Raw genomic sequence first — 16,486 nt, 5'->3', positions numbered from 1 at the left:
TATATATATATATATATATATATATCTGTCTTCTCAAATGGGAAATGAAATTTTAAATGAACTGGTTCTTATCTAGGACTATCCTGTTCTACCTGAGCTCTCAAAAGTGCTTTGTGCAACATTCCTTCACTCATTCATTCAAGCACCTTGTTTTTCTAAGCTTTAGTGCTTTCTATTTAACATTCACACAAACTGACACTCCAATGCATCCTCCCCAACAATATTTGGCATGAAGACTGGAGCAGCCAGGGCATGCAACAACTGCTGTGGTACGAAAAAATAGTGAATTATTGATCTGTGTGGTGACAGGCCTAATCTGAATAAAAATGTACATTTTGTTTTCCTCAGGTAGTAATGTGTAGTAGCGTGACAGTTGTGCACTACCGCTGGAATGAGCTCGTGACGCTGATCGTGTTGGTAGTCTGGATCGAGCTATAAATGAAGTGACAATGTCACAGCTTTTCTTATTGATCTGGGCAAAACTGGCAGTTTTTTCAAGCCATGTTCAGTAGATTTGATTGGTGATTTCGACAGGCGGTTTTTCTGTCTCACTTACTCAGATCTTTCTCCACGTTCATTCAGATAAGGCCTCGGTGCTCTTAACTGCTCAGAGGCATTACCAGAATAGTGGGGCTCTGGTATAGTATTTCTGTGATGCAGCAATACAAGAATGTTTGCATGAATATGGTCTAATTTTCTAAAGGGGAAAAAATTGCCCATAGGGTATATCTCCAGTGTACCGTTGCCACGTGTTTGCATATGTCACAGTGGGTTAAGATATGTGCAAAAAGTATACAGCATGTTTGAGAGTATGTGTATCTGCAGCTGGGCCTTTGAATAGCTGCTTTCAGCCTTGAAGCTTGCTCAAAAATTTGCCTTTCCAAAATCCCATTCGAGTTGCTGAGCGATATGCTTTGGTATCAAAAGTGAAAACTAATCTAGGAGCTGAAATTCTGTCTTCATTCACTGTCCTGACACTTTGCCTTTGCCTTACAAATGGCCCAAACAAGATGCAAACATGTAAATTGCCATCAGAGGAGATGGAGTGTCAACTTAAGTGTAAATGGCACAGATAGCGCAACTGTCAGATAGTAAAATGGAACCGGGTTGAGATCACCGTGAGCTATCTGTAATCAGAAATGGAAGAAAATTGCTTTGCTCTGCGAGGAGGATGCATGGAATGGGAAAGAAACTAAGGGAAAAATCCAGCCAGACTTACAGTCCCTTCCTAGGCTGAAGGGGATAATGATTTACCTGGGTGTCCTTCTCTCTCCATCTGTCTCCGTGCTTTCTGTCTCTATAATGCCATCATTCTTCATCTCCTTATCCCTCCTATCGCAGCTCTTCATTGTGGTCCCTGCTACAAGCTGTTTTCTGTTAGATGCATCACATAACATATTCTCCGCACATTTATTCTGTGCGAAGCTGACTGCTTTCACTCAAGAGCATCCCCCATCTGTTTTCTCCCTCAGCACCCCTGTCTCAGGGGGCTAAATGGCACCACAGTCAGAACACACACCAGCAATGGTCATTTTCACTTCCTGACCACGCCGAAAGCAGCAACTAAATAAAACCACGCTAAAGCCATTCATTTTCTCTTATGTTTAGGGGGGGTGGCGGCGTGACCCCTTACCTGCAAACATGCATTTTATTTGAAGAACCTGAGGTGGTAATGTGGTTTCTATGGCAATGAAAATAGAGTCATCAAAAGCCCAACATTACAGGGTTGCTTTTTATGTAGTCAGCCAGCACTAAAAAGGGATGATAGAGGTTTGTAGTGGAGACAGAGAGACAGTGAGAGAGAGCGCACATGAAAATGGTGGACAGCAACAGATGTCCGCGTGCGAGGCAGGCTCTGTAAATGCTCCACCTCTGCCATGATAAGAACCACACAGGCACACCTAAGCCTATTTACGCACTGAGACCTCTGTAGCCAGAGAGCGATGCATTCTGTTGAGAGAGAGGCTGCTTGTATTGTGCTGCTTGCAGAGACTGGGTGTGCATCCCCCCTCTGTCGCGCCGTCTTTAAGCGTTAACAGTGCAGAACCTGTGGAGTCCTGGCCTCCTTCTCATCTATTGTTACAGGACAGAGAGAGAAAAAAAATGGCACGCTTTGGTTCAACGCGTCAACCTGCAAAGGAAAGAGGTGTGGACCGGTGTAATGTATGCTCCCACTCAGTGTGCTGAACAGCGTGCCATCTCAGAGAGCTGAGATCAGAGCACGAGTGGGGTGCACGTACGAGGGGCCGACGTGTTTCTTTCTGTGTGCCTAGTTTTGCCCTCATGTGGCTCTTTCATGTCCTCGCCTGTGACTATAAGCTTGTGTGTCTGTGTGCACGCACATGTGAGCAGGCTTCCATTGAGCATTCTGTAGTGTGTAACGATTGTAAGATGAGTCACCCCTCCAAGACAACACCTACCAACCATCCCTCTCTGTCTCTGTCTCCGTCTCTTACACATACACACACATCTAAAAATGATGAGAGACATGGGGAGCAGAGTTTCAGGCTTGCTCATAGATTCACATTCAGAGAAAGAGAGAGACAGAGAGAGAAAGCAGTCTCGTTGTAGCCTCTTTGCTCCACATTTTAAAGCAATTCCTCTCAGATTTATTTTTATTGATTACGGTTCACAGAAGGAACAGATTCTCTCACATTTATTTCAGGAGCAGGGTTTGCGGCTGGAATCTAATAGCTAAACGGGTTGGTGTGATGGTTGTGTCCGTGACCACACAGTCGGGTGATATTTATTCTTCTACTCCTATTTTCACATTTTTAGTTGGCAGTTACTGAAGCTACACAGCAAGCAGTTGGTTTCTATATATATAATATGGTTAATTTGTTTCAATACATTATGAAAATATGACATGTTTTGTTAGTATATTATAGATACAGCACAAGCAAGTATATAAGAAATATATATAGCAGTATGTACGGAGGCTCAGGGTGTAGCTTGTTTAAGTCCAGAGGCCGACCGAGTGGACTTAACCATCTGCTGTAATCACATGGGAGGAAATGTTTGGGTTATTTTTTTGTATTAAACCTAGTTATTGTCCCTGTGGTTTCCCTTTTGGAGTTCAGTCAGTGGCTGAGCTGTCTCTCATTTGGGTTGGGTCAGTTTGTTATGTTTTAACGTTTTGTTGAGTGTTAATTTTGAGTACGGTTCTTGTTTTTAGTTGACCTCTTTTATGGGCCCACATTTTCTTAGAAATAGCTTATTTTGCTGAGTGTGTATTTCTTACATTATTTCTGTGTTTTTCTGGGTCTTTTTTGTTTTGATTTTTCGGTCGCAGCAGATGGATGCCCTTCGTTGAGCTCAGGTCTGCCTGAGGTTTTTCCTTCCCACTGTCGCCAAAGTGCTTGCTCATTGGGGGTCCTTTTGTTTTCTCTGTATTATTTTAGGGTCTTTACCTGACAATATAAAGTGTTTTGAGTTAACTTTTGTTGTTATTTGGTGCTATGTAGATAAAAGTGAAATGAATTATATAATAAAACCCACATTTTGGAAATGACACATGTGCCTGCAGGTCCTTGGCTGCTTAGTCCCTGATAGTTGGACATTGCTGGCTGTTTGCTGTTTATATAGTGATGAGCTTAGGTCCCTCTTATCCCTCTTTGCTCCTCTTTACTGACAAACACGCAAAAAAAGGTTTTTACTTGTTCCAGTCTCACCACAGTTGGGGTGGCTATGTGTGCGACTACAGTTAGTCTGCAAACCGTAAAACTGAAGCATCAATGGCGCCTCTCTTGGCATAAATCTATGTGTTTTCCAGCTAATTACATCCATTTCATGAACAAGGAGGTCTATTATGTTTGAGCAAATGAAACCTTAATTAACAAAACTGAATAAAAAATAGTTCATTGCATTGATGATTTTCATTTGGCTCTGGCTAAAAAGTTTTTATGTTTTTGGGGGCTCCAAACATTTCTGCATACGTCATGCTTCTGTGGTCTTACTTTAAGTTAAAGTTCCTCGTGCACGTTGGTGACACTACTGTGATTGCAAATAGACTTTCTGTGTGGAGTATGTGCTAATTGTGAGAGTGAATTGTCTTTTTTTTTGTAATAATCACACAACCGTCCACATCTACCACCGTGTAAACTGTAGAGAAGGAAATATTTTGTGCAAAGACCTGACAGACTTTGAATGCGTCACTTACTTTCTCGTGGCTGCGGTGCAGGAGGTAAAAGAGGTCGTTGATTAATCGCAGGGGTGGGCGGTTTAATCCCCGTCTCCTGCTGTCCACATATCAAATTGTCCTGTCCGCTGCTCCCAAACGTTGCATTGCAGCGGAGTGAGTGCAGACTGATGAGCGACAAATTTTCATACCTTGTGTCATGTGTACTGTGCATTCTAGACTGTGATTCATTCTCACAAACTGGCACACGAGCCTTTAGGAACAACGTGTCTTAAATCCCCGACTGTTGTAGTGGAGCTGCTCAGTAAACACCAGTCAGCTTGTGGTCAGATTGGGCCGCTACCAGTAGCCAAGTTAGCAGTATGAGAGCAAAATGAGGCATCACGCTCAGGAACTGCTGCTTGAATAAATAAAAGCTGCAGAGAGAGAAGGATTAGTGTAACTGCCCTATATTAAAAAGCAGTCTTCTCCCTGCTTTCACATTTGTCTGTATTGATTCATTCTGTTTGTAGCAGGCTTTGAGTATTCACATTTCTTTGTTCCACTTGGGGGCGGGGGGGATTTGGTGAATTATGAGCTTGTTCTCTGTTTGCAAGGTTGAACAGTGCACAAGGCTCATTTATTCGATAGTCATGCTTTGAATATCTGCGCAGAACAGCGATTACAATAAGTTCTGTATAGGAATTTGAATAGCCTAAAGCTAAATACAACACTTCTAATCTCGGGCTCTGGAGAAATTAATGCTAATGAAACAATGCCCCCTTGATGTTCGAGGAGATAAATACAGCACCACTGATATGTGTGCGCATCAAACGACGGTGGGCTTCATCTTTTATTCCGAACAAGCGTCCTCATCAGCTCGTAATGCTTGTTGATTTGATGGATGCGTGCTTGATTCCACGTGATTTGATTGCTCGTTCCTCGCAGTGGGCCTCGTTAGAAACTGTTGAACATTCACCGGGCGAAGTGGCGATTACGAGCATGACCGTATCTCAAAGCTATGTGCTGAGTGACAGCCACAAGGTACCGGCCGAAACACTGATGACCCGCGTTAATGGTGCATGACCATTTTCCTGACAAGTCCGGAGGTCATTCTGTCCTGCCTGCTGTCCTGTGTGTGTGTGTGTGTGTGTGTGTCTCCCTCTCTCTCTGTTATTCAGTATGTATGGGCAAGCCAGAGGTTTGATTTGCACACTCGCTGAGGTTCTGTTCCAACATTGGCACGGCCACTCAAGGATGATAAAATACAGTGCTTGGATGGGAGCTGTGAGCCGCGAGCCCGCGGGCTGTTCACTAGAGGATTTTAATTTTGTTTTTTCTCTCAGCTCTTGCCTCTTTCCCAAATTGTTTGTGCATTCTTGCATTCACCAGTGTGATTACAGCTGGGAATGGGCAAAGCTGTACAGTGATATGTGAAATTCTGTGTGCCACTGGTCCAAATTTCTGTTACCATGATTAGTTACTCGTGTGATCCCCAAAAGGCATGAAGTTAAAAGAGAAACAAAATTTTTTTTACAGTAAAACAAACAAACAAAAAAACAGATGTGTAGACAAATATAGCTTCCCAAAATGTGGTTCTGCTCTTTACATACAAAACATACAAAGCTCGCTAAACTGTGTCGCTCAATTAGAAATCACACCACTCTGTAAAAGACTGTGGCATACCCCCCCCCCCCCCGAAACTGATCGTTCCTTATCTTCTTGAGGTGCACTTAGGGAATTGGAAGAGCCTTCATAAAGGCTAAGTGGGCGGTGGGGTTGGGGGGGGGGGGGGGGGGGGGGTCTGTTGATTTCTGGGTCACATATGTAAAGAGGAGGTGAGGAAGCATAGCTTAATGAAATGAAATGTTTCTTCTTTTTTTTAGGGTTAAACCTTATTTCACCCCAGCCGCAAGGAAAGTTGACTTATTTTTCCCAATTTATAGCATTTAATGAACAAACACTTAAGTGGACTTCATGAATATACCCAAAGAAGCTATCATTATCACTTTATTTTTTTTCTATTACTGGTTGTTCTCTATAAATGGCCTTTTCTTTGTGTCTACAGGTTTTCACATTCTGAATCCATCCTCGAGCTGGTTCCTTGTTCATACATGCTGGAAAACTTAAAATCCACATGGCCTGTGCTCTTAAAATACGTTACTACTGTTTTCCCGCGAGTTAGATCAGAACTGACCAAAAAAAAAGCAACCCCCTTCCTCTTGGCATAATCTGCAGGAGCTGGTTACTGTGGCATAATTAAAGTCAGTTTTAAAGGATGAAGAAAACAGCCTTCTTGGTTGTGTAACTGCTCTGATCCTTAAATAACTGATATTTTCCTGCGTGTGAGCCGGCTGTGGAGCTCCACAGCTGTATTTGTCCATTTGTATTGTTTGTGTTTATGTTTTTTGACAACGTTTGCCGCCCTTGGCTGGGCGATATTTAAAAAACAAAAGAAATAAAGGACCTTAAAAATTTCTCAGCAGCCTTCAGCTGTTAAATAGAGGATATAATAAATAATAATAGTGCACGTTGTGTTGTTCAGCATTATTCCCAATCCCCGGGATGAAACACGACACCGAGCTTATAAGGTCTCGCACATCAGCAGTGTACTTGTCCTAGTTATATTTTCCGGGCCTGATAACCTTGCATTGCGCTGTGCTGGATCGAGATTACGGATCAAGTTTAATTGAGTCTGGTAATCTGATTTTGGCACAGGGATGGAGGATCCTGGATTAAAGTTGTAACTACAACATAAACAGGGGATCAGGGGCCTCTTTAGCTGCAGAGGCTAGGGGACAATGGAGGCATGTTTAGATGTAACATGCCACTGCTAATCCAGCATAGGCTAAACTAAGCTGCCCTGTATGGTAATATAGTTGCCTGGCTGTAATGAATTGCACTGTCAGGGGAGGGAGGGGCTGGTCACATTGCCCTGCTGTACAGACACAGTAATAAAGTGGCCACAGTGCTGTGATGTAATATGATAGCAATAATGATAATAACTGGAGTTGAAGAATCACATTTGAAGCTCGCTGCTGCTGTCCCCAGATGACATCCCGCTATTGGCTTCTGCATGCAATGGTACAATAGGGAAGCGCTGTTTAGAGCACGCTGCGAGCTACACCAATAGCCTATCAGTCATCATGACAGCCAGGTCAACAAGGGAATTGCAACTTCACAGCCTGCATCTGTTGCACGGGACAGGAAGATCTATACATAACGTAAATATAGAGCATGTAAAACTCAGGAGTAGTAGACTTTGGGAGGCAAGGACGATAGAAAATTCTCTTTACGGTGTTACTAATAAATGAGAAAATACCAAGTGACAGAAAAATATGAAAAGAAAAGGTGAAAAACTTTATAGCCCTTGAGTCAATGCTCAGCACTGCATATTGTGCATTCACCCCACTGAAGTCATCTCTTCTGAATTGCTTCTGCAGTTTGCCCCCACACCACCCCAGGAGCATAAACACTGCTTCTAGAAGCCATATGAACAATTTGTTCTGGGCAGCCTGTAGTCTACCTCGCCATTTTTCTCTGGGCTGATCCATCTGCTGAAGGGAGCGTCTCCCTTCATCCTTCTTCCTTTCTTTCCCTCTATTTTCGGTCTCCGCGTGCTCTCTGGGCTGTAAGGTCTTTTTTAACCTTTATTTGTCCACTGGAGGTTTCTGCTGAGCATGCATGTTCCGTTGCAGCTCTGCCCTTCTTCACATTCATACCCCGCCGCTGTATAGTCTATGTTGCCCTATAAAAATGGCAGTTCCTCTACTGTTGGCACCTTGCTCAAGGGTACCTCTGTTGTAGTTGTTGAAGAAGGGCTGTTACTTCACTTTCAGTCAGGCTATTTCCTTCTGCCAGCCGCCTCTTTCTCCTTTAGGCAACCGCTGTCCTTCTTTAGCTTGTCTGTGAGCCGCCAGCTCTTCTGCATAATGCGTGCTTGTTTACTTTTTCTATTCCCGACTGTAACCAAACGTTAACTCTTGCACTGTCGCATCACAGGACAGATGTGTGTGATGGTTGTTATTGATTTGTAATTAATTTTGGAAAATTCTCTGAGAAATGATGTTGCTAGTGTCTGATTTTTCCTGTAGGGCTGGAGATTATTGAACATTTTCATAGTAATATTTCAGCATTCTTCGAATATCTCGTTTAAGCATTTGATCCATTGAATATCTGAAAATACAAACACCCATTTTCCACATGGCACAGTAAGTCTGCTTACTTTGGCAGTCCTAGAAGCATTTTTATTTTGGTGTTTTTGATTGTGATTAATGAAGGATCAGAATTGCTGCAGATTAATTTACTGTATATCATCCAACTACATTGTTGTTTCTGCTCTCGTTAATGTATTAACAATATGATTGCTCTCTTGGCAGTCATCACCAAAACTAAATGCCTTCTACGTATTAGGAATCTGACTTAAGGTGCCCTGTGTGCAAATGCTATGTCTGCTGGTCAAGCTGTGTAGACCTTTGTTCAGCTTTGGAAGCACCTGATCTTAAGCTCCTCTGTCAACAGCGCAGCTTGGCAATGTTAGTCTGTCTTAGTTTAGCTGGCTGCTGGGAAAGGTACATTCTGCTGTTAGCAGGGCTTTGAGGCTAATAATCAATATCCAATTTGCATAACTAATACTGTTTCTAAATGTGTTTCAAGTATCTTCACGTATGCTGCTGGAAGAAATGAGCAAATTAAGCAGGTTCTAAAATTGCTTGATTATTGACGTGGTGTTAATGGACAAATGTGCCACAATGGCAAAAGCTTGAAAAGATGGTGAGACTCTTTATAATGGCATGCTGTAAATGATTTGAAAATACACTAAAGGTAATGTTAAGTTGCAAGTCAGTTGATGTTTTTTAGCTATTAGACCTCTGTGTTTATTTACACTGATCACTTCATATCAGATACACGTGGAGGTACACTGGCTGTATTCTATAAGGGTTATATGTTATGTCCTATCCTATTTCCCTACAGACAGGGTCTGCTGGGATTTCATCCTGTTTGAAGGGGGTCTTTCCTTTCTGCTGTCACCAAGTGCTTGCTCTAAAAAGGGACCTTTGATTATTGGGGTCTTCTTTGTATTATTTTGGGTCTTTTCATACATTTTAAAGTGCTTTGAGGTGACTGTCTTTGTGATTTGGCGATATACTAATATAATTGAATTGAATATGTCCATCTGGGCCCAAGATGTTGGCAGCAGATCAACTGGGAAGTCAACCATGATGGAACCTTGCTGTATCAAGATTGTTATTATGCAAAGAAAGTGGGATGTTGAAGCTTAACACTTTGAGCTTTTTCTGTGTTTTCTACTGTTCCTGGACATGGACATGTCTTGTGGTCAGTGGGGATATTTCTTCACTGAAAACTGGAATTGCCATTAGAGTCTCGGGGGGGGGACTTTAGATTAGGTCCTGTGTAACATACACAATGAATGAATACCAGAACACAAGGTTCTCCAGCAGAACATTTCATTGTAATAGACACACATCATTGTTATACACATCACCTGTTTTTATGTTTAACTCATTCTCCCATAAGAACGGCATTCAACAACCTCCTCGTATCTGTTATGATAAGTTTTGGCACCTCGCTATGTATCAATAAAGAAGTGAATATGTTCCAGGTTTTGCTAAGTGTAGCTGCATAGAGAGCATCACTAACTTCAGATCCACATCCAGTCATTTTGTTCTATAACAAATATGACAGGCCTGGCTTTCGAGAGATAAAAAGAGTACTAGAATACGGTACTGTATGATCAGTGTGTTACTCAAATACGTAATGGCAACATGCATATCATCTTGTGAATTTTGTGGGGGGAAACAGCTCAGTAGCTGTTTATTTAGTGGTTTGAGAAATGGTTAAAGACTCAGGAGGTAAGAGACTGACATGAGCCAATAGTATAAGCCAAATGATGATGATGATGATGATAATGGCTCCCATGAGACTGTTTGACTTCCACCTAAAGCCTTTTAACAGGAGCTGCCCTTACTGTGACATGTGATGATTAGCATCACGTGTGTGTGGGCAGGTTTTTTCCCGTTTTTCCCAAATGCAGACTGATTTCAAAGAGAAATGTTTTTTTTGTTTTTTTTTTTCTTTTAAGTTGAAATGATGTTTGCATGGGGTTCATTTTCATGATCTAAACTCATATGAAGCGCTGTTTGCTTTTTAAGTACATAAATCAGCTTACTGAATTGGCGGCTCCATTTCAGGAGGATTTCGGATGCTTCGGGCCATGATTCTTTTCAGCACCATCAATTCATTGAGCTGTAATTAACACCAGTTTTGTCCTTCCATGACATCGCTTAAAGACGTCATTCAAACTTAATAATTCCATGAAAATCTGTAACTACCAAATTATGTGAACAAATTGGAAAGCGTTCTTCGTGTTGTATTTTCACCCATAAAGGCCACTTCCTCTCTGTTCTTTCTTTGCTCTGTATGTCTTTGCTCAGGTCTGATGGCAGACTTTCCTCCAGCTCTCCTTCCATGCCTGCATCTTGTCATTACTGTCCAAGCTCCAAGCTCCAAAGCCATATATGTCAAAGTCAGATCAGTTGTCACACTGTTGTGTCTTCCACTGCTTTTCAGAGTTGGGAACAAACAGTTCTTTAAAAATGTCATGTTTTTTGTCATTGTCGCTCATAAACCTGCAGAGAGTCATCACCTGACTTTCAAGTTACAGTTAAGCTACAGCTCTATAGTGGAGTCTATAGAGGCAGGCAACTGCTTTTAGTGAAAACCTCCCATAAACCCACTGCATGCATAGCACCAGATGGAGCAAGTTAGCTCCTAGCTAGTTAACATAGTGAGACATCTGTCAGCTGAAGAGATTTCTATTTCTATTTCTATTTTAACTCAGGTGTCTCCCTGAGTCCAAGGGCATGCTGACATCTTTTCTGGCATAATTGTGGTATAATTCACCATGATAATGTTCTTTGTGATTTTCAAACTAAATATAGTCCTTGATTACAGAGAGATGATGTCCATTTAGCAGATTAAAATGATCACCCACCGCTTCTTTTAGCCATTGCCAATAAAGCTATGTGGAGCTACTGCCCAAAAAGGTTATAGCTGTACCAATAGATGGTTTATTCAACCACCTGCCAAGTATTTTTGGAAAGTGATTGGAAAGTTTTATTAAACTTTTGTTCACGGTCTTCATTAGAAAGACACCGAGAATTATCTTACAACATTTGAATGGTTGCTACACTGATGGTGTAATAAGTTAAATTCTGCAACGCTGCGCCGCTTTCTCCTCTTATGTTCCATGTCTTGTGGGTCTTTAATATGACTGTAACAATAACAGGAAGATGGCTCACCCTGTCATCACCCGTTATCTAATGTTTTGAAGGCATGACGTTTTTCCAAACAGTTTACGAAGAAGATTTCTCAGATCGTTAAGTGTAACAAATAGTCTGGTGTGTCAAAGTTGTTGCATCGTGCTGAGATGCATCACCTCTAGCAGTCCTTCTGTGGGTGCACGGATGTCTCCCTGGTAGTCATAGTGATCACAGGGCCACATTTGATGATTTCACCATGGATCTCAAACATCAGATTCTGTGTCAGCCTGACCAAACTGTCATGCTGACTATGATCATTGGTTGCTTGGACCACAGCACACATAGAAACCATCAGTGGAAAAGCTTGCAATGTCCAAACCGATGCCACCAAGAGTATGCTGCTTATTTACTTTGGCATGTGGTGTTGTGCGCCATCAATACATTCCCCATGGTCAGACTATCAATGCTAATTTCTACTGTAATATAAAATCGCACATCATTGCTGCTCACTGCCTTCCCATCCACCAGATACAGGTGTTACCTCATCATCTTCCCTAAGATATAATAATTCAAGCTAAAAGATTGCTGTTTTGGAATATAACTAATATGCAGGTGGTCAGGAGAAGACCGAGAGAGATCCAACATAGCCGAAATGCTGGAAGCATTGTTTGCAGATCAGTGACTGCCTTGAAGAGAATTCATTTTGTTGTTGTTTTTTATAGGCGCAGTGGCATCTTGTAGCTGAAAAGAAAACACATTTAAAGGTTACATTGCAATTTGAAGCTTGAACAGATGACTTCCAGTCTTTCCCTTTGCCTCCTTAAACACACATGAAAAGCTTTATTAGATTGATCGATTGAGCCGCGTCTATCGCATCTTCTCCTGTTTTACATCTCTCTAACGTCCTGTTCTGCAAACCCTTCATTTTAACTCTGGCCACTGCATTACAGCTGTGTTTAAAAAATGCTTCGTGCTGGTCGAGACCCCACAGAGGCCCCAACAGGCTCATCTGCGTCTAGACAACCAGGGAGAGAGAGAGGGAATATCCCACTTGGCTACTCATAGAGACAATGATGCAGTCAGACAGCGTGTCTGTGGATCCCTCTCGCAGACACAACCTCACATTGAGCCGGCGGGTTATGGAGATAAGGTGTGCTTTATTTAGCAACGTCAAGATGATGGAGCCTAAATCATGACGCCACCGCTGGCTCCACACCTGCCCGTGGCACAAAGCGAGGGCAGTCCAGCGCACGAGAGTCGAGTGGGCCGACTTTAAAGCTGTCTCTTTTATCTGTGCACAGCAGATCTGAACCGTTCACATGCAGCGATAAAATGGAAGCATTAAAAATGCGTCTGAAGTCTGGGAATTTTTTGTCGCCATGTGTGCCGCAAATACGGAAGAAGTTTGTCTTGCAGATTGTAAAACATATGTAAATAAATTTCCGAGCAAATCGACTGTGATGTTGATAAGGGCTTAATGAATGTGTGATAGCATTACCGTCTTTTAGAAACACAAAAAATGACTTCTTTTTTCCCTCTTTCCTTTTTTTTCTGTTTGCCTGGCTCCTATCCATTTTTGTTTGGGTTTTCTTTTTATGTTGGCAGACAAGGAAGCTTATGCTATTGTTGCATTCAGTTGCTCCGGCTAAGTGACAGCTAAATGTCTGAAATGCAAAATGTAAATGCAGGAGGAAGAATGTTCCCTCGACAGGGTTGTTACTCTTTTATGCTGATTTGGACCGCATTCTAACTCAAAGACATTTCCTTGACATTCATTTATATTTTGGCTGCATATCTCGTCAGCGCAGCATACTATGCTTATGCATATAGAGAGCTCATCATGCTGTGACTGTGCAGGCCTGGCTCTTGTTCTTGATAGTTTCTTTTTTTTCTTTTTGGATACTGTGTTTATGATGACTTTTTGTCTGATCCCCATTATTTTCCTCTGTCTCTCTTTTTTTTCTGCCTCAGGATCTGAAGAAGGTGCTGTCTTTCCCCCCATACCCTGGGGAGTTTTTGCACCCGGTCGTGTATGCCTGCACGGCGGTCATGTTGCTCTGCCTCTTCGCCTCCATCATCACGTACATAGTGCACCACAGGTATGAAGAAAATCTCCACCTTGATTTTGTTTAAGTATGCATTTGGGCTTTAATCCCTCCCTGCACGTCTTGCCTCGATTTCTAAAATTGCAGCCATTAATTTCACTTCAACATCTGGACATTCAGGCAGACGCTTATGTAATCTCCTTATTTCCCGCCCTTTTACCTTCATGCTTGTTTTTGACTCTTCTGTCACAGATCCTGAGCTGACTGTGGTGTGAGTCAGATGCTTTAGGCTGGCATAAAGTACTGCAGCCTGTCTGACTAAGAGGATATAAAAACATATACACAAATGTGTGTATGTGTAGCTGTGTTTTAGACAGCTACAGCAGAGATATATGCGTCTAATGGATTTCTAAGGAGTACTTTTACCAGCTTTATTCTTTTTGGAGGTGAGGGCAAAAAAATAAAAAAGTGGACCCTGTGGCTCTTGTGGTTTTGTACGGTGGCATCTGTCTGCTCATCTTAGTTCCATCTGCTGTGAATGCTGCTATTAAAGCAGGAGGGAGCTTGACTGGCGTATTGTTTCAGCACAGCAATTCATCATCTGTTATTCTTGTAGAGCATCACTCATTTTATCATATCCTTGGCATTAATGTGGCATTATTGTAATAGCTTTCCATCTATTTTCATATAAAGGAACTAAGAAATATCTCAAATGTCACATTTTCAAAAAATATTGTTTTATAACACAGTTATCTGGTATATTCACAGTCAGATTTTTATTTTCGTTGTGTTTTTTTCTGTGGGTGGGGTCTCTGTTCTTACGGAGACTGAACTGAATTTATTAAACTATACGAAGGCGCAGAGGCTTTCGCAGTTTACATCCATCTGTGACACCTGGGATGGAGACAGGGTGGGTCCTTCTGCAGTCAGACAGTGATGACAGCATCTGGGGCTCCAAACAGCAGCATCACTTGCTGTCGTCTGGCACTGCAGTATTGACGTTTGAAGGAAAAATTGGAAATCGCCATAGAGGCAGGAGACTGAGATGTTGTGGTTTTGAGTGAAATGAAAAAAACAATTCCCAGATACTGGTGTGCATTTTGTAGTTTTTCCACAAAATGGAATTAGAGACAAAAAGAATCAATTCAAATTCATTTGAATTTCTCTTTGTGGTGTACAGTTAAGGATTGGATTTTTAAACCTGTATTTTGATTTTTGATTATTTAAGCTACCAGGGATCTACCAGGGATCTACCAGGGGTCTTGTTTTTGGCATTTATCTCAGGGCTGGTTTTAGGTTCTCCATCACTTCATCAGGGATCAAAAATGAGCATAGGACTTTATGAGAGGCCCAGTAACTATGTTGTCAGGGGCACCTTGGCCCACAAGGTAAATCGGTCCTGGGTGAGGGGTCAGACTAAGTGTAATTCAAAATAGTCCTATGAAGACAACATCTTGGCACATATCAACATTGCCTGGTGAATGAATGTTGTGGCACTACCCCGAAGCAAGGGCTGGGAAAGGACTCTGCACATAATAAGCCACATGGGTCCAACCTGCTGTAGGCTCACCACTCGCAGGAAGCGTAGCAGCAATCTGGGATACAGTTACAGGCAAAGGCAGAGACCGTGATAAGACCAGGAGAGACCATACATTAGAAGGTCAGAAAGGAGCTGCGGTTCCTGTGCATCGAAAAGAGCTGAGGTGGTTCAGCACCTCACTGGAATGCCCAAGTGGTACCCAAGAGGCATATCCAACTGGGCACATGCAACTGTGAGGAAACACCAGGGAAGACCCAGGAAATGCTGGAGAGATTATGCATTGCAGCTGGCTAGGGATCACCCTCGTATTCCCCCAAGAAGAGCTGGAGGAGATAACTAGGGAGACACAGGCTTGTGCATCACTGCTTACTTTGCTTCCTCCCCAACATTGAAATGCAGCAGAAAATTGGTTGGAACTGCTGTTCCAATAAGGATGGTAGAGCATCATCGGGATTAAACGATAGTTTAGAGATGTTGTGTTTACATCGATAACGCAGCTATGATAATCCCAATAAACTGAACAAAGCCAAGTAGACAGACATTCATTCATCAGAGAGTGCTTTTCGGAGCAAGAATGCAGAAATTCCAGATTAAACTAGAGTGAGAACAAGCCCATATTTAAGATATGATGCCAGAGCTTTTGTGGTGTCTGTCACACACAGGAGAGGGTTAGAGGGCTTTTCTTTCAACAGCGCTCACATTAACAAACTCCAACACCTCCTCCTCCTCCACACCTCCCTCCAGGCTCTCCCTAGTACTAAAACACATCTCTGTTTAGTAACACTTTACTTGTGTAGTATCACTCCAGCTGACTGACAGTATCCAAGCTGTGAAGCGTTGGGACCGTGTTAAATGGGCAGAATAGAATAGAGGCTGTCCAAAGGCACCGTGTGCAGTGGGCACGTTGAATCTGTCACATTCTCACTTCAGCTTACTAACACATACACACATGCATAAATATAGGAATACACTGTGTGCTTTAGTTCTTTCTCTGCTGGCAAGATAATAAGACAGAATATGTGATTAAGAGTGCATGTGATGTATGATGTATGAGCCAAGGAAGAACATAGTGGTGGGTATCACGTCTTTGAACCCCAAATCCTTTGAGTCCAATTGATGAAATTTGAGTCAAAAGTGTTTACAGTCATGACTCAGTGAATATTCGAAAACACTGATATCATGCTGTTAGAGTCAGAGGAATACTTCAGTAATTTCCAGTTTATACAGTAACCATCCAGTTTATCTCTATAAACAGATATCTGCATATGAATTTGCATAATATGCATTTGTATCGAGACTTCTTTTGACCCAAAAGCTTTCTGCTTTCAGGTCCGCTCGTCTGCTTGTAGTCTTATCATATTTGAGCAGGCTTTGGTAAAGAGTCTGTGTGGAGCTGAAACAGGGATTTCATATTCCAATGCAATCTCAAAAGCGTCATTTAGGAGCATAGATGATGGGTCTCCATTCAGCACAATCACAAGCCCTACCTGATTTAAATTTG

The 16,486-nt window shown here is 42.2% G+C and overlaps 1 protein-coding gene across 4 annotated transcripts in view; it reads left to right on the top strand.

Moving 5' to 3' along the window:
- Positions 1 to 16,486, top strand: part of LOC102313184 (adhesion G protein-coupled receptor A3) — a 193,059-nt gene that overhangs the window by 149,031 nt on the left and 27,542 nt on the right. For all 4 annotated transcript variants that reach the window (XM_042225375.1, XM_042225377.1, XM_042225376.1 and 1 more), the window contains one exon: positions 13,372 to 13,499. In XM_042225375.1, the coding sequence (XP_042081309.1) occupies positions 13,372 to 13,499 (128 nt within the window). The remainder of the gene's footprint in view (positions 1 to 13,371; positions 13,500 to 16,486) is intronic.

This window comes from Haplochromis burtoni, unplaced genomic scaffold, assembly GCF_018398535.1.
Source record: "Haplochromis burtoni strain Fernald_Lab_line unplaced genomic scaffold, NCSU_Asbu1 Contig_170, whole genome shotgun sequence".
NCBI classification, from domain to species: domain Eukaryota; kingdom Metazoa; phylum Chordata; class Actinopteri; order Cichliformes; family Cichlidae; genus Haplochromis; species Haplochromis burtoni.
Note: the sequence above shows the minus strand (reverse complement) of the source record. Positions and strands in the feature narration are given on the sequence as shown.